The sequence below is a fragment of the Oncorhynchus nerka genome, linkage group LG4 (assembly GCF_034236695.1).
Source record: "Oncorhynchus nerka isolate Pitt River linkage group LG4, Oner_Uvic_2.0, whole genome shotgun sequence".
NCBI lineage: Eukaryota > Metazoa > Chordata > Actinopteri > Salmoniformes > Salmonidae > Oncorhynchus > Oncorhynchus nerka.
Genome location: NC_088399.1, coordinates 83,421,090 through 83,439,945, shown reverse-complemented (window position 1 = coordinate 83,439,945; position 18,856 = coordinate 83,421,090). Strand labels below are relative to the sequence as shown.

The 18,856-nt window shown below is 42.5% G+C and overlaps 1 protein-coding gene across 2 annotated transcripts in view; it reads left to right on the top strand.

Moving 5' to 3' along the window:
* The first annotated feature begins 3,917 nt into the window (after positions 1-3,917).
* The window catches only part of LOC115128686 (adenylyl cyclase-associated protein 2-like), a 75,412-nt gene continuing 60,473 nt past the window's right edge, over positions 3,918-18,856 (top strand). The window contains exons 1-3 of one of the 2 annotated variants that reach the window (XM_029658768.2): positions 3,918-4,162; positions 13,554-13,678; positions 13,897-13,997. In XM_029658768.2, the coding sequence (XP_029514628.1) occupies positions 13,564-13,678; positions 13,897-13,997 (216 nt within the window). In that variant the 5' untranslated portion in view covers positions 3,918-4,162; positions 13,554-13,563. Of the gene's footprint in view, positions 4,163-4,272; positions 4,361-13,553; positions 13,679-13,896; positions 13,998-18,856 lie in introns of those variants that run through there. The other variant, XM_029658767.2, reaches the window with a different exon arrangement.

The window sequence follows — 18,856 nt, the reverse complement described above, 5'->3', positions numbered from 1 at the left end:
GAAATAAAAGGTTCTATATTTAAAAAGAATACTGTTTGTTTTTAAAGATGGATGTTGAAATGATGTTAAGTTGATGTCAAATTGATGTTAAGTTGATGTTGAATTGATGTTGTCTTCAGGTTGGGTGTCTTTTTGTGGGCCTTAGTATGGAGGCCTGAGACCATTGATAGTCTGCAGAACAAATTAGGTATGAAGCTGCCAAAGCTGTTGATGTCTATTAAACACCTATAAACAGACTTGCTGTTTTTTTGTGCAAACATAAACATAAAACATAACCAAAGCTGTTAATATGGTTGTAAAACCTTTTTGGGGGACTGGTGTTTAAAAACAATGTTCTTAGTTTAGTTGGTTTAGATAGCTGAGTACATTTCACTGTGTGGCTGGTTGTGCGTGCGTGCATATGTGCGAGTGACCACAGAGCGGCCAGTAGGTAGTCAGGAGCCTTATGGGATTACAGACAAAATGTCCGCCGGGTGTCCGCTGCCTGGTGTGTTGCTACTCTTCATTGTCTAACACTGTCACCCAAGGCCTCTCCACCATTTTAGCCGGGCCGTCGATGACATGGGACAAGCATTGACCTCACACTCAAACAAACCTGTCTGAAAGCAGAGAGTTAGAGAATGGAGTCCTCTGGGAAAGCAAATGAATAATTCAGAGGCTTTCTAATCAATAAAAGATGCCAAGAGACCTGGATGCTGGCTGCCAAGCCTCCCTACCCTCTCCTCCCCTAACCTAGCATGGGCTGTTTCCCATTGGGCCCTGACCAAAGTAGTGCACTGCATAGGGAACAGGCTGCCATTTGGAACACAAATGGTCTATTTCAGCCTGCAGTGTAACTAGACGCTGGCCAGCCAGCCAGGCCCAGGCAGCTGCCATGACACAGCAGAGATAGGTTTCGCATGACATCACTACGGCTTCCATGGCATCTGACGTCCGCCATGATGGAATTCAGAGGCAGGTTGTGAATTGGGATATGACAGTCAGGTTGTAGAAGGAGCCGCTAACATGATCAGGGTCACAGTGAATAGCCCTGTTGAAACTTGCCCTCACTTTTATTTGAGTTGATGTGAACTAATGGTGTGGCTGTTGAGCAAGTTGAGGAGACTAAATGACTTGGCGTTACCTTAGATTGTAAACTGTCATGGTCAAAACATATAGATTCAATGGTTGTAAAGATGGGGAGAAGTCTGTCTGTAATAAAGACATGCTCTGCTTTTTTAACACCAAAAAAGCAAGTTCAGAAGGCTCTGGTTTTGTCTAATTTTGATTATCGTCGTGGGGTCCAGTGCTGCAAGGAAAGACCTAGTTAAGCTGCAGCTGACCCAGAACAGAGTGGCATGTCTTGCTATTCATTGTAATCAGAGGGCTGATATAAATACTATGCATGCCAGTCTCTCTTGGTTAAGAGTTGAGGAGAGACTGACTGCATCACTTCTTTTAATAAGAAACATTAATGTTTTGAAAATTCCAAATAGTTTGCATAGTCAATTTACACACAGCTCTGACACACACAATTACCCCACCAAACATACCACCAAGGGTCTTTTCACAGTTCCCAAATCCAGAACAAATTCAATAAAGAGTACAGTATTATATAGAGCCGTTACTGCATGGAACTCCGTTCCATCTCATATTACTCAAATAAACAGCAAACCTGGTTTAAAAAAAACAGATAAAGCAACACCTCGTGGCACAACGCCTCTCCCAAATTTGACCTAGATAGTTTGTGTGTATGTATTGATATGTAGGCTACGTGTGCCTTTAAAAAAAATGTATGTAGGTCTGTCCTTGAGCTGTTGTTGTTCATTAATGTTCTGTTCTATGTGATTGTTTCATGTTTTGTGTTGACCCCAGGAAGCTTTTGCTACAGCTAATGGGGATCCTAATAAAATAACAAATACCAAACTAGCTATAACCATTGATTATATCAGTGCAGAATGATCCCCAGCCTTATGATTTTGGAGGCGATGATGGTGGTGGTGGTAATGATGATAGTAGTGGTGGTGGTGGTGATGATGATGTGTCGGTGGTGGTTGTGGTGATGATGATGGTGTCGGTGGTGGTTGTGGTGATGATGGTGGTGGTTGTGGTGATGATGATGATGGTGTCGGTGGTGGTTGTGGTGATGATGATGATTATGATAGTAGTGGTGGTGGTGATGATGATGGTGTCGGTGGTGGTTGTTGTGGTGTTGATGATGTTGGTGGTGGTTGTGGTGATGATGAGGGTGAGGGTGTCGGTGGGGGTTGTGGTGGTGATGATGATGGTGGTGGTGGTGGTGTCGGTGGTGGATGTGGTGATGATGATAGTAGTGGTGGTGCTGATGATGATTATAGTAGTGGTGGTGGTTGTGGTGATGATGACGATGGTAGTGGGGGTGGTGATAGTTGTGGTGATGATGATGATGATTTACATTTACATTACATTTAAGTCATTTAGCAGACGCTCTTATCCAGAGCGACTTACAAATTGGTGCGTTCACCTTAAGACATCCAGTGGAACAGCCACTTTACAATAGTGCATCTAAATCTTTTAAGGGGGGGGTGAGAAGGATTACTTTATCCTATCCTAGGTATTCCTGAAAGAGGTGGGGTTTCAGGTGTCTCCGGAAGGTGGTGATTGACTCCGCTGTCCTGGCGTCGTGAGGGAGTTTGTTCCACCATTGGGGGGCCAGAGCAGCGAACAGTTTTGACTGGGCTGCGCGGGAACTGTACTTCCTCAGTGGTAGGGAGGCGAGCAGGCCAGAGGTGGATGAACGCAGTGCCCTTGTTTGGGTGTAGGGCCTGATCAGAGCCTGGAGGTACTGAGGTGCCGTTCCCTCAGCTCCGTAGGAAAGCACCATGGTCTTGTAGCGGATGCGAGCTTCAACTGGAAGCCAGTGGAGAGAGCGGAGGAGCGGGGTGACGTGAGAGAACTTGGGAAGGTTGAACACCAGACGGGCTGCGGCGTTCTGGATGAGTTGTAGGGGTTTAATGGCACAGGCAGGGAGCCCAGCCAACAGCGAGTTGCAGTAATCCAGACGGGAGATGACAAGTGCCTGGATTAGGACCTGCGCTGCTTCCTGTGTGAGGCAGGGTCGTACTCTGCGGATGTTGTAGAGCATGAACCTACAAGAACGGGCCACCGCCTTGATGTTAGTTGAGAACGACAGGGTGTTGTCCAGGATCACGCCAAGGTTCTTAGCGCTCTGGGAGGAGGACACAATGGAGTTGTCAACCGTGATGGCGAGATCATGGAATGGGCAGTCCTTCCCGGGAGGAAGAGCAGCTCCGTCTTGCCGAGGTTCAGCTTGAGGTGGTGATCCGTCATCCACACTGATATGTCTGCCAGACATGCAGAGATGCGATTCGCCACCTGGTCATCAGAAGGGGGAAAGGAGAAGATTAATTGTGTGTCGTCTGCATAGCAATGATAGGAGAGACCATGTGAGGTTATGACAGAGCCAAGTGACTTGGTGTATAGCGAGAATAGGAGAGGGCCTAGAACAGAGCCCTGGGGGACGCCAGTGGTGAGAGCGCGTGGTGAGGAGACAGATTCTCGCCACGCCACCTGGTAGGAGCGACCTGTCAGGTAGGACGCAATCCAAGCGTGGGCCGCGCCGGAGATGCCCAACTCGGAGAGGGTGGAGAGGAGGATCTGATGGTTCACAGTATCGAAGGCAGCCGATAGGTCTAGAAGGATGAGAGCAGAGGAGAGAGAGTTAGCTTTAGCTGATGATGAGGGTAGTGGTGGTGGTGATGATGACAACAAGCTTTTAGAATTTGATTGTCCACCCAGCACTATGGAGAAAGTAGGCTATAGTGCTTTCTCCCTTGAGTCATGGGAAAGTCCATTGTTAGCCTGCCTACACAACATTAGACTTCAATTAGACATTCCATATTTAGGTGTCTGGGACTCCCATTACTGCTTCTCAAGACCAGGCAGTGGGGCAGGGAAAGATTGGTGTCACCAACTGGTACTTTGCCAGTGGTCCACTTAATCCACTGTTTTCTCAGGTTCACCAATGTTACTTAATTTGGAAGTCCCGGAAACTCAAGAGTTAGCTGCGCGGTTGACTGACAGGGAGGCTGGGTACAGCGGAATACCCAGGGACAAATCGTTCCGGGATATTACAAAAGCGAAAGAAAACACTACGCCAGGATTTGATAGGGACTAGTCGAAGGTAAATATGTCACTTTGTTGGTTAGTTTGTTTTCAACCGACTGTAATGTTTTTGACGAGATGGGAACGGGAGGGGGGTGGTGCAGGGAGGTGGGGGCCAGGGCAGTACGTTTGTAGCTGGCTCAGCCTCATTGAAACGCGTGCGGTTATTCTATTCGCTGTGTTGGCAGGAGAAAAGAAGACACCGATAACCACAAAGGTCTGAACAATCGCCCTTTTCATATTCTTTGTGTGCGGTCTGTGTGTCTTGTGTTTGTGTTTTTTTTTATGGCTAGTTACATCATTGCGTATTCGCGGCGTTTCAGTGTTTTCCAGAAAACCGGTGAGGCGTCAAATAGGCTACCGTTACTGTTAAGACTATAATAATTTCTAACTTTATTTCATAAATGTATGTCGATGTCATTGCAATTGGTGTATGTGATGACAACGGTAGCCTATACAATGTAGCATGCCAATGACGCAGGATGAAACTGGAAAGATGACATGTCAACATAGTTGTATTATTATTATGGTGTAATGTGTGGCGCCGAGTCCATAATCGCTTTTAGTATGCCTATGTTATGTGATGCTAATGTCATACCTACTTTCTATGTGATGTGAGGACACATAAACACACCATACTATACTTCTCACACAGAATCAGTGCACCTGTGTCACACCAACCTTGAATGAACCTTTTCGGGAACACAATGAATGTTGACACAGTTTAATGCTGTCCAAAACAGTATGAGCTTCACAAAGATTGATGTCTAGAAATATTATTTCACTGATTGACCATTTTTCAATTCTCACATGTAAGCCTTTCTGATTATTTTCATATCCTCACATGTACTATTCATAAGCCCTATAACTATACGGGTTTCCAGATCTCCAGGTAGAAGGCCCATCATCATGTCTAAGAAATAGATGGTCCTTATCCCAGAGACCTTTGGGGCCTATCAAGCACCAACCATAGAACCTTCAGACTTAGAATAGATGACAGTATATCCACTCACTTGAAGCAGGGGCCCAATATAGCTCTGAGATCAGATATGCAGGGGATAGAGTTATGAGACCCCATGGGGATCTGGAAGTAAAATGCCATTCTCATTTCAGTAGAATAATAACACATCCCCAATGTCTGCTTTCACAGCTGTTGGGTCTAAATCCCTCCCCATTGGTCAGACAATTGTTAGGTGCTTTGTTTGCTATGAAAACAATATTCCTTATGGTGCCTCCAGTATATAATTCTATAAATCTCTAACCTCAGGGTTGCGGGTTCAAATCCTGTGCTGGCTCTCCTCCCTCAATCACTGTATACAAATAACTTATTGTAACACTGTATAGCTGGAGTCCAACAGCGAAAGAGCATGTCATTCCCCATGCAATTTCGATCGCCATGGATTCTTTGGCCAACTGACAGTGGTGAAGAGATGCTAATCAAGTCATACTGTGCCAGATTCTAGCTGTTGCTTTAACTCAATTTTCAATTTGAATGTTTTCAACATATCTTCCAGGGAAAACGAATAATGAATAGGGCTTGGGAAAATAGTGTCAGACTGTACTCTGTTCAATAGCACGTTGCAAGGCTTGTCAAATGTTTTTATTTAAAACAAAGCACATCTTGCTATTTTGTAATAAATAGGATTTTAATTTGATCACCATGTTGTTGCAAGTGCAAACTTGTAGTGTATTTAAGCGTTTAAAAAAAGTATAACTTAATTTGCTCTAACAATAAACGTGTCAACCCCTAAACAAATATCCATAATTCACATTTCCTGTTGCTGAAGGATTATTTTCCTGATGTGAGAAAATGGTCAAATTAAGAGCTTACATCTGTACACTCTTTGATCAGTGTTATGTATGCCAGTGAGCACTGGTCTAAGATCAGCTTTCCCTACATTTGACCTTATCTCACCCATTGGAACACAAGCACAAAAAACGGACTCAAGATCAGTACTTAGAACACCTCCAACTATCAGTCATTACCCTACACAGTCCATATATATACACAGTTGAAGTCGGGAAGTTTACATACACCTTAGCTAAATACATTTAAACTCAGGTTCACAATTCCTGACATTTAATCTTAGTAAAAATTCCCTGTCTAGGTCAGTTCAGATCCACACTTTATTTTAAGAATGTGAAATGTCAGAATAATAAGAGAGAGAGTGATTTATTTAAGCTTTTATTTCTTTCATCACATTCCCAGTGGGTCAGAAGTTTACATGCACCCAATTAGTATTTGGTAGCATTGCCTTCAAATTGTTTTACTTGGGTCAAACGTTTTGGGTAGGCTTCCACAAGCTTCCCACAATAAGTTGGGTGAATTTTGGCCCATATCTCCTGAGAGCTGGTATAACTGAGTCAGGTTTGTAGGCCTCCTTGCTCGCACACACTTTTTCAGTTCTGCCCACAAATTTTCTATAGGATTGAGGTCAGGGCTTTGTGATGGCCACTCCAATACCTTGACTTTGATGTCCTTAAGCCATTTTGCCACAACTTTGGAAGTTTGCTTCGGGTCATTGTCCATTTGGAAGACCCATTTGTGACAAAGCTTTAACTTCCTGACTGATGTCTTGAGATGCTGCTTCAATATATCCACTTCATTTTTATTCCACATGATGCCAGCTATTTTGTGAAGTGCACCAGTCCCTCTGGCAGCAAAGCACCCCCACAACATGATGCTGCAACCCTGTGCTTCACATTTGGGATGGTGTTTTTTGGCTTGCAAGCCTCCCCCTTTTTACATAACAATGGTCATTATGACCAAACAGTTCAGACCAGAGGACATTTCTCCAAAAAGTACGATCTTTGTCCCCATGTGTAGTTGGAAACCACAGTCTGGCATTTTTATGGCGGTTTTGGAGCAGTGGCTTCTTCCTTGCTGAGTGGCCTTTCAGGTTATGTCGATATAGGACTCATTTTACTGTGGATATAGATACATTTGTACCTGTTTCCTCCAGCATCTTCACAAGGTCCTTTGCTGTTGTTCTGGGATTGATTTGCACTTTTCTCACCAAAGTACGTTCATCTCTAGGTGACAGAATGTGTCTCCTTCCTGAGCGGTATGACGCCTGCGTGGTCCCATGGTGTTTATACTTGCGTACTATTGTTTGTACAGATGAACGTGGTACCTTCAGGCGTTTGGAAATTGCTCCCAAGGATGAACCAGACTTGTGGAGGTCTCCATTTTTTTTCTGAGGTCTTGGCTGATTTCTTTTGATTTTCCCATGATGTCAAGCAAAGAGGCACTGAGTTTGAAGGCAGGCCTTGAAATACATCCACAGATACACGTCCAATTGACTCAAACAATGTCAATTAGCCTATCAGAAGCTTATAAAGGCATGACATCATTCTCTGACATTTTCCAAGCTGTTTAAAGGCACAGTCAACTTAGTGTATGTAAACCTCTGACCCACTGGAATTGTGATACAGTGAATGATAAGTGAAATAATCTGTCTGTAAACCATTTTTTGGAAAAATTACTTGTGTCGTGCACAAAGTAGATGTCCTAACCGACTTGCCAAAACTATAGTTTGTTAACAAGAAATGTGTGGAGTGTTTTAATGACTCCAACCTAAGTGTATGTAAACTTCCGACTTCAACTGTATATTTTAAGGAGTCACTTTGATGAAGGTACATTGCCATAAGAGATTTGTTTTTTTAACAAATATATATAGTTATATATATAACTATATATATATATTTGTTAAAAAACGAATGTGTCCCCCTTTGCTGCTATAACAACAGATTATTTCATATATATATATATATATATATATATCTTTCAACTTACACAGTCTTCCAAGGGTGTCTGAATATCTCTCAAACATCCAGTTTGAAGACCTCAAACCAAATCTTAAACAGACTCTTTTGGGCCCTGTACTGTCTGGCAGCCCACATAAATATACAGTGAAGCCCATGTTAGACATTTGGCACTGCTGGGAGAATTCTCTAGTGTAATTAACAGATTACGCCCAGGCTGCACCTCCCATCCACCACCAATGAGTTCGTGAACTCACAGGACTGCCGGTTTGAGTCCTGCTGCAGGCTACAGCTCACTGATGGGGCGGCAGCGTAGCCTAGTGGTTAGAGCGTTGGACTAGTAACCGAAAGGTTGGAAGTTCAAATCTCCAAGCTGACAATACAGGTGTATAAAATCAAGCACACAAATCTGTCATTCTGCCCCTGAATAAGGACTGAATAAGGCACTGTTCCTAGGCCATCATTGAAAATAAGAATTTGTTCTTAACTGACTTTCCTAGATAAATAAAGGTAAAAAAAACTGATGAATGCTAGGTCCTACTGTAGCAGATGTCCTAATATTTCTTAATTCCTTTCTTTTACTTTTAAATTTGTGTGTATCGTTGTGTATTGTTAGATATTACTGTACTGTTGGAGCTAGGACCGCAAGCATGTTGCTACACCCGCAAGAGCATCTGCTCAACATGTATGAGACCAATACGATTTGATTTTAGCTAGTAGGAAGGCAGAGGCATTGGTCTAAAACCCTGTTCTGCTTCTTATTTAAGTACCGGTGAGGGATGTTAATATGTTGAAGTGCAGGTGATGTCGGGAGACACAGCACAGCTCCTTCTTTGCTCATCTGGACTGAACTTGACTGTCCTGTGACAAGTGTAGAAGTGTGAGTGTGAGTGTTTGTGTGTCTGTCATTCTGTTGTGTGTGCATTGAACATGCAGTAGAATGGCCTTACTGAAGTGCTCAGTGACTTTTAACGTGGCACCGTCATAGGATGCCACCTTTCCAAAGTTTGTAAGTTTGTCATATTCCTGCCCTGCTAGAGCTGTCCCGGTCAACTGTAAGTGCTGTTATTGTGAAGTGGAAACATCTAGGAGCAACAAAGGCTCAGCCATGAAGTAGTAGGCCACACAAGCTCAAGGGACCGCCAAGTGCTGAAGCACATAAAATCATCTGTCCTCGGTTGCAACACTCACACAAGCCTAAGTTCACCATGCGCAATGCCAAGCGTTGCCTGGAGTGGTGTAAAGACTATGGAGCAGTGGAAACGCTTTCTCTGGAGTGATGAATCACGCGTCACCATCTGGCAGTCCGACGGACAAATTGGGGTTTGGCGTAATCCAGGAGAACGCTACATGCCCCAATCCATAGTGCCAACTGTAAAGTTTGGTGGATGAGGAATAATGGTCTGGGGCTGTTTTTCATGGTTCGGCCTAGGCCCCTTAGTTCCAGTGAAGGAAAAGCTTAACGCTACAGCATAGAATGACATTCTAGACAATTCTGTGCTTCCAACTTTGTGACAACAGTTTGGGGATGGGCCTTTCCTGTTTCAGCCTGACAATGTCCCAGTGCATAAAGCGAGGTCCATACAGAAATGGTTTGTCGAGATCGGTGTGGAAGAACTTGACTGGCCTGTAAAGAGCACTGACCTCAACCCCACCGAACACCTTCGGGAATTGGAATGCTGACTGCGAGCCAGGCCTAATCACAATCAATGCCCGACCTCACTAATGCTCTTGTGGCTGAATGGAGCATATCACCGCAGGAATGTTCCAAAATCTAGTGGAAAGCCTTCCCTGAAGAGTGGAGGCTGTTATAGCAGCAAAGGGGAGACCAACTCCATATTAATGCCCATGATCTTGGAATGAGACTATCAGGTGTCCACATACTTTTGGTCATGTGGTGTATCTACCTCAATTACCTCATACCCCTGCACATCAACACTGTACTGGTACCTTGTGTATACAGCCAAGTTATCATCAACTCAGTACTGGTGCCTCGTGTATACAGCCAAGTTATCATCAACTCAGTATTGGTGCCTCGTGTGTATATAGCCAAGTTATCATCAACTCAGTACTGGTGCCTCGTGTGTATATAGCCAAGTTATCATCAATTCAGTACTGGTGCCTCGTGTGTGTATATAGCCAAGTTATCATCAACTCTGTACTGGTGCCTCGTGTGTATATAGCCAAGTTATCATCAACTCTGTACTGGTGCCTTGTGTGTGTATATAGCCAAGTTATCATCAACTCTGTACTGGTGCCTCGTGTGTATATAGCCAAGTTATCATCAACTCTGTACTGGTGCCTCGTGTGTATATAGCCAAGTTATCATCAACTCTGTACTGGTGCCTCGTGTGTATATAGCCAAGTTATCATCAACTCTGTACTGGTGCCTCGTGTGTATATAGCCAAGTTATCATCAACTCTGTACTGGTGCCTCGTGTGTATATAGCCAAGTTATCGTTACTCATTGTGTAGTTATTCTTTGTGTTATTCTTTTTCTATTATTTCTATTATTTTTCTCTCTGCATTGTTGGGAAGGGCCCATAAGTAAGCATTTCACTGTTAGTCCACCCCTCTTGTTTATGAAGCATGTGATAAATTACATTTGGATTTGAAATGTGTGTATTTGCAATTGTCTTTGTTCATGTGCTCGTGTATGTGTCCTTCCATTCGTGTTCCTGTGTGTCTGTGTGTGTGTTAGAAGGGCTAATAATCCAGTCTGTGTGACAGTGACATCACTGGTGCAGATCCCTGCATGGGGATAGCTTCCTACCGCAGTCAGGCGAATGGCCTGGCCAGTGAGGTCAATCTCCACTGATAACAACCAGATCAGGTGACCAATTTGATAATGTTTCTCCTCGACCAAGAGAGGGAAGAACTTCTATGAGTCCCAAATGGCACCCTATCCCCAGACCCCTGTATAGTGCACTACTTTTGAGCAGTTCTGGTCAAAAATAGTGAACTATATACATCTAGCATAGACCCCACTACGGCAGGCTACACACAAATGAAAGTATTAAAAGCTGTGTGTGCTGTTATATTCTGTTTATTTCAGCCTCACTGCTTTACGTAATAGATTGAGAATGCTTGAAATGCACCCTTCTTTCCTTATATCCTTCTTTCCTTCTAACCTTCCTTGATCACTGGTGTTTGAAGCCTGAATGAATGAAAGTAGAGAAGGAAATGAAAGATGAAGTAATGTGTACCGTAGTTTTTACTTCCCCTGTTCATCCAGATAACTGATACAGCGGAGAAGTAAATTGGACAGGGCTGGCTGAACATTTCTATCAAGTCACAGATCCATCTTCTACACTTGGCCTCCTGTCAATCTCCCTCTACCTTATCTTTGTATGTGTCCCAAATGGTTCCCTACTACCTGTATAATGCACTACTTTTGACCAGGTTACCATTTAGGACACGGCTCGTATCTTTGTAATGTACACAATGTTCAGATAGATGGCTCCATCCTTAGAATAAAGTAAACCCTTACCCTAGCTCTCCACTAAAACCTGACACCAAACACTCTTCTGTATCTGTACAAATCATATGTATCTGTGAGCATTATATCATTCTGATGAATAATGACGTGGATGGAGTCAACTGCACTAGAAATAGCTTTTGTTGTATTCAATCTATTACATAAAGCAGTGAGGCTGAAATAGACAGAACAGAACAGCACACACAGCTTTTAATACTTTCCTTTGTGTGTAGCCTATTGTAGTGGGGTCGATGCCTGATTTATAACATCTTGAGTCTTGGAGAATGACAAGTTTGGAATAAAACACCTCGAGTGGAATGGGATTCTCATTTCTTCAGAAGTCTGTGAAATAAAAGGCTCATTGACAGGACCGCAGCAAAAGGTGGCGCTACAAAGTATTAACTTAAGGGGGCTGAATAATTTTGCACACCCAATTTTTCAGTTTTTGATATGTTAAAAAAGTTTGAAATATCCAATAAATGTCGTTCCACTTCATGATTGTGTCCCACTTGTTGTTGATTCTTCACAAAAAAATACAGTTTTATATCTTTATGTTTGAAGCCTGAAATGTGGCAAAAGGTCGCAAAGTTCAAGGGGGCCGAATACTTTTGCAAGGCACTGTACCTCTGGGTCTTCCATTCCTGTGGCGGTCCTCATGAGAGCCAGTTTCATCCTAGTGCTTGATGGTTTTTGTGACTGCACTTGAAGAAACTTTCAAAGTTCTTGAAATTTTGCGTATTGACTGACCTTCATGTCTTAAAGTAATGGACTGTTTCTCTGATTATTTGACCTGTTCTTGACAAAATATAGACTTGGACTTTTACCAAATAGGGTTATCTTCTGTATACCACCCCTACCTTGTCACAACACAACTGATTGGCTCAAACACATTAAGAAGGAAAGAAATTCCACAAATGTACTTTTAACAAGGCACACCTGTTTAATTGAAAAGCATTCCAGGTGATTACCTCCATGAAGCTGGTTGAGAGAATGCCAAGACTGTGCAAAGCTGGCATCAAGGTGGCTATTTTGAAGGATCTCAAATATAACATATTTTGACTTGTTTATCAATGTTTTGGTTACTACATGATTCTAGATGTGTTATTTCATAGTTTTGTTGTCTCCACTATTATTCTACAATATAGAAAAGAGTAAAAATAAAGAAAAACCCTTGAATGAGTAGGTGTTCTAAACCGTTTGACCGGTAGTGTATATAGCCATGTTATCGTTACTCATTGTGTATTTATTATTATTTTATTAATTTGTGTTTTACTTTTCTATTACTTCTATTATTTTTCTCTCTGCATTGTTGGGAAGGGCCAATAAGTAAGCATTTCACTGTTGTTCTAAACCTGGTGTTTACGAAGCAAATGGCAAATAAAATGTTGTTGATTTGATTGATTGATTGACAAGACCTGTCTACAGGCCCAGTGATGGACATATTAACACTCTTTGATTGGACCAGCCATGGCTACAGCCCCAGGCTCTTTGATTGGACCATCCATGGCTACAGCTCAAGTCTCTTTGATTGAACCATCCATGGTTACAGCCCCAGCGTCTTTGATTGGACCAGCCATGGCTACAGCCCCAGGCTCTTTGATTGGACCAGCCATGGTTACAGCCCCAGGCTCTTTGATTGGATCAGCCATGGTTACAGCCCCAGGCTCTTTGATTGGATCAGCCATGGTTACAGCCCCAGGCTCTTTGACAGAACCAGCCATGGTTACAGCCCCAGGCTCTTTGACAGAACCAGCCATGGTTACAGCCCCAGGCTCTTTGACAGAACCAGCCATGGTTACAGCCCCAGGCTCTTTGACAGAACCAGCCATGGTTACAGCCCCAGGCTCTTTGACAGAACCAGCCATGGTTACAGCCCCAGGCTCTTTGACAGAACCAGCCATGGTTACAGCCCCAGGCTCTTTGACAGGATCAGCTCAGCCCCAGGCTCTTTGACAGAACCAGCCATGGTTACAGCCCCATGGCTTTTGACAGCCCCAGGCTCTTTGACAGAACCAGCCATGGTTACAGCCCCAGGCTCTTTGACAGAACCAGCCATGGTTACAGCCCCAGGCTCTTTGACAGAACCAGCCATGGTTACAGCCCCAGGCTCTTTGACAGGATCAGCCATGGCTACAGCCCCAGACTGACTTTCTCCACTTCCTTCTAGGGCCGCCACCATGGAAAAATTAGTTCAGAGGCTGGAGCAGGCTGTGATTCGCTTAGAGCAGGTGTCCGTCAACATGCAGGTGTCCAATGGCATGGCCAACGGGGACTGTAACGGGATCAACAGAGGTGAGTGGTAGAATTCTCATGGTCCAGGTTACGACAGCGGTGTTTAGCATTGGCTAGTGAGGCAGAGTAACCAGGAGGTTCAATGTTTAAGGTTCTAGGTTCAACTGGGAACTACTTTATGCAATGAACATTTTTGAACATCTAATACTGTATGTAAAAGTACAGTATAGTCATTGTTTTATCCTGCTTCTTCCTCTCCTCCACTCCTGTCTCTACAGGTCTGTCCCAGTGTATGGATGCCTTTGACTTGCTGCTGTTGGGGCCAGTGTCAGAGTACCTGAAGAATAGCAGAGCCATAGGAGACGATGTGGAGAACCATGTGAGTGGTGTGTACGTGCGCGCGTGTGTGTGTGCGTGTGACTGATTCTCCTTAAGTGTATTTGAGTGGCGTCTTGCAAAGGCTGCAAATGAGGAATGGCTCTGCGCCATTAAGAGCACAAAGTCTCCTCCTCAATCCCCAAATCCCTCAAACGTTCTCACTTACACACACACACTCACACACACCAGCTGTCTCAGACAGGGGGCTGTCCACAGCTGCTGTCTTGGTTAACACACTGGTGTTATATTTGGGCTTTATCTGAAACTGTTAGTCTACAGTAAGTGAAACGAAGCAGTCCCTTTCCCTTTACTAGAATATGTGGACAACTACAAATACCTGGGTGTCTGTCTAGACTGTAAACTCTCCTTCCAGACTCACATTAAGCGTCTCCAATCCAAAATTAAATCTAGAATCGGCTTCCTATTTCGCAACAAAGCCTCCTTCACTCATGTTGCCAAACATACCCCCGTAAAACGGACTATCCCACTAATCCTTGGCTTCGGCGATGTCATTTACAAAATAGCCTCCAACACTCTACTCAGCAAACTGGATGCAGTCTTTCACAGTGCCATCTGTTTTGTCACAAAAGCCCCATATAGTACCCACCACTGAGACCTGTACGCTCTCGTTGGCTGGCCCTCACTACATATCCATTGCCCAACCCACTGGCTCCAGGTCATCTACAAGTCTTTGCTAGGTAAAGCTCCACCTTATCTCAGCTCACTGGTCACCATAGCAACACCCACCGGTAGCACGCACTCCAGCAGGTATATTTTACTGGTCATCCGCATTTCCTTCCAATTCTCTGCTGCCAATGATTGGAGCGAATTGCAAAAATCTCTAAGGCTGAAGCCTTGTATCTCCCTCTCTAAATTTAATCTGTCAGAGCAGCTTACCGATCACTGTACCTGTACACAGCCAATGTGTAAATAGCACACCCTACCTCATCCCCATATTATTACTTACCCTCTTGCTCTTTTGCACCCCAGTGTCTCTACTTGCACATCATCATCTGCACATCTATCATTCCAGTATTAATGATAAATTATTTTGCCTCTATGGCCTATTTGTTACCTACATCTCCCAACTCTTCTACATTTGCACACACTGTACATATATTTTTCTATTTTTCTTTTCTATTGTGTTATTGACTGCACGTTTGTTTAACTCTGTGTTGTTGTTTTTGTCACAGTGCTTTGCTTTATCTTGGCCAGGTTGCAGTTGTAAATAAGAACTTGTTCTTAACTGGCCTACCTGGTTAAATAAAGGTGTTCTTAACTGGCCTACCTGGTTAAATAAAGGTGTTCTTAACTGGCCTGCCTGGTTAAATAAAGGTGAAATAAAATAAAAAATAAAACGGACAGAAACTCAAAGTATGTGATATTTGTAACAGAGTAGGCGCTGAGAATACACAAAAAAGATAATTAGGATTTGAATTGAGTTGAGTTTTATTTAAGGTACTATGGCAGCTACAAGCTGAACAGCATTAGCACATACCATAGCACATACCAGCTACAAGCTGAACAGCATTAGCACATACCATAGCACATACCAGGAAACACAGTTAAACACAGTTAAATCAATAAACTGAGAGACAAGAACATCTAAAAGTAAAGAAAGGGAGTTGAAGGAAAGAACGGATCACCACAGAATGATATAAATAAATAAATATGAAACTAAGAAAGTCGCCTACCCTGTTCTCACGTGCTACTATTCTACTTCTACTCTGTTCTCACAGGCTACTATTCTACTTCTACTCTGTTCTCAATGGCTACTATTCTACTTCTACTCTGTTCTCAATGGCTACTATTCTACTTCTACTCTGTTCTCACAGGCTACTATTCTACTTCTACTCTGTTCTTACATGCTACTATTCTACTTATACTCTGTTCTCACAGGCTACTATTCTACTTCTACTCTGTTCTTACAGGCTACTATTCTACTTCTACTCTGTTCTCACAGACTACTATTCTACTTCTACTCTGTTCTCAATGGCTACTATTCTACTTCTACTCTGTTCTCACACTTTACTATTCTACTTCTACTCTGTTCTCACACTTTACTATTCTACTTCTACTCTGTTCTCACACTCTACTATTCTACTTCTACTCTGTTCTCATAGGCTGCTATTCTACTTCTACTCTGTTCTCACACTCTACTATTCTACTTCTACTCTGTTCTTACAGGCTACTATTCTACTTCTACTCTGTTCTCACAGGCTACTATTCTACTTCTACTCTGTTCTCAATGGCTACTATTCTACTTCTACTCTGTTCTCAATGGCTACTATTCTACTTCTACTCTGTTCTCACAGGCTACTATTCTACTTCTACTCTGTTCTCACATGCTACTATTCTACTTCTACCCTGTTCTCACAGGCTACTATTCTACTTCTGCTCTGTTCTCATAGGCTACTATTCTACTTCTACTCTGTTCTTACATGCTACTATTCTACTTATACTCTGTTCTCACAGGCTACTATTCTACTTCTACTCTGTTCTTACAGGCTACTATTCTACTTCTACTCTGTTCTCAATGGCTACTATTCTACTTCTACTCTGTTCTCACACTTTACTATTCTACTTCTACTCTGTTCTCACACTTTACTATTCTACTTCTACTCTGTTCTTACAGGCTACTATTCTACTTCTACTCTGTTCTCACAGACTACTATTCTACTTCTACTCTGTTCTCAATGGCTACTATTCTACTTCTACTCTGTTCTCACACTTTACTATTCTACTTCTACTCTGTTCTCACACTTTACTATTCTACTTCTACTCTGTTCTCACACTCTACTATTCTACTTCTACTCTGTTCTCATAGGCTGCTATTCTACTTCTACTCTGTTCTCACACTCTACTATTCTACTTCTACTCTGTTCTTACAGGCTACTATTCTACTTCTACTCTGTTCTCACAGGCTACTATTCTACTTCTACTCTGTTCTCAATGGCTACTATTCTACTTCTACTCTGTTCTCACAGGCTACTATTCTACTTCTACTCTGTTCTCACAGGCTACTATTCTACTTCTACTCTGTTCTCACAGGCTACTATTCTACTTCTACTCTGTTCTCACAGGCTACTATTCTACTTCTACTCTGTTCTCACATGGCTACTATTTCTACTTCTACTCTGTTCTCACATGGCTACTATTCTACTTCTACTCTGTTCTCACAGGCTACTATTCTACTTCTACTCTGTTCTCACATGCTACTATTCTACTTCTACCCTGTTCTCACAGGCTACTATTCTACTTCTGCTCTGTTCTCATAGGCTACTATTCTACTTCTACTCTGTTCTCAATGGCTACTATTCTACTTCTACTCTGTTCTCAATGGCTACTATTCTACTTCTACTCTGTTCTCACAGGCTACTATTCTACTTCTACTCTGTTCTCACAGGCTACTATTCTACTTATACTCTGTTCTCACAGACTACTATTCTACTTCTACTCTGTTCTCACTACTATTCTACTTCTACTCTGTTCTCAATGGCTACTATTCTACTTCTACTCTGTTCTCACACTTTACTATTCTACTTCTACTCTGTTCTCACACTTTACTATTCTACTTCTACTCTGTTCTCACACTCTACTATTCTACTTCTACTCTGTTCTCATAGGCTGCTATTCTACTTCTACTCTGTTCTCACACTCTACTATTCTACTTCTACTCTGTTCTTACAGGCTACTATTCTACTTCTACTCTGTTCTCACTGACTACTATTCTACTTCTACTCTGTTCTTACAGACTACTATTCTACTTCTACTCTGTTCTTACAGGCTACTGTTCTACTTCTACTCTGTTCTCATAGGCTACTATTCTACTTCTACTCTGTTCTCACATGCTACTATTCTACTTCTACCCTGTTCTCACAGGCTACTATTCTACTTGTGCTCTGTTCTCATAGGCTACTATTCTACTTCTACTCTGTTCTCAATGGCTACTATTCTACTTCTACTCTGTTCTCACAGGCTACTATTCTACTTCTACTCTGTTCTCACAGGCTACTATTCTACTTCTACTCTGTTCTCACAGGCTACTTTTCTACTTCTACTCTGTTCTTACATGCTACTATTCTACTTATACTCTGTTCTCACAGGCTACTATTCTACTTCTACTCTGTTCTTACAGGCTACTATTCTACTTCTACTCTGTTCTCACAGGCTGCTATTCTACTTCTACTCTGTTCTCACAGGCTACTATTCTACTTCTACTCTGTTCTTACATGCTACTATTCTACTTATACTCTGTTCTCACAGGCTACTATTCTACTTCTACTCTGTTCTTACAGGCTACTATTCTACTTCTACTCTGTTCTCACAGACTACTATTCTACTTCTACTCTGTTCTCACAGACTACTATTCTACTTCTACTCTGTTCTCAATGGCTACTATTCTACTTCTACTCTGTTCTCACACTTTACTATTCTACTTCTACTCTGTTCTCACACTTTACTATTCTACTTCTACTCTGTTCTCACACTCTACTATTCTACTTCTACTCTGTTCTCATAGGCTGCTATTCTACTTCTACTCTGTTCTCACACTCTACTATTCTACTTCTACTCTGTTCTTACAGGCTACTATTCTACTTCTACTCTGGTCTCACACTACTATTCTACTTCTACTCTGTTCTCACACTACTATTCTACTTCTACTCTGTTCTCAATGGCTACTATTCTACTTCTACTCTGTTCTCACACTTTACTATTCTACTTCTACTCTGTTCTCACACTTTACTATTCTACTTCTACTCTGTTCTTACAGGCTACTATTCTACTTCTACTCTGTTCTCACAGACTACTATTCTACTTCTACTCTGTTCTCAATGGCTACTATTCTACTTCTACTCT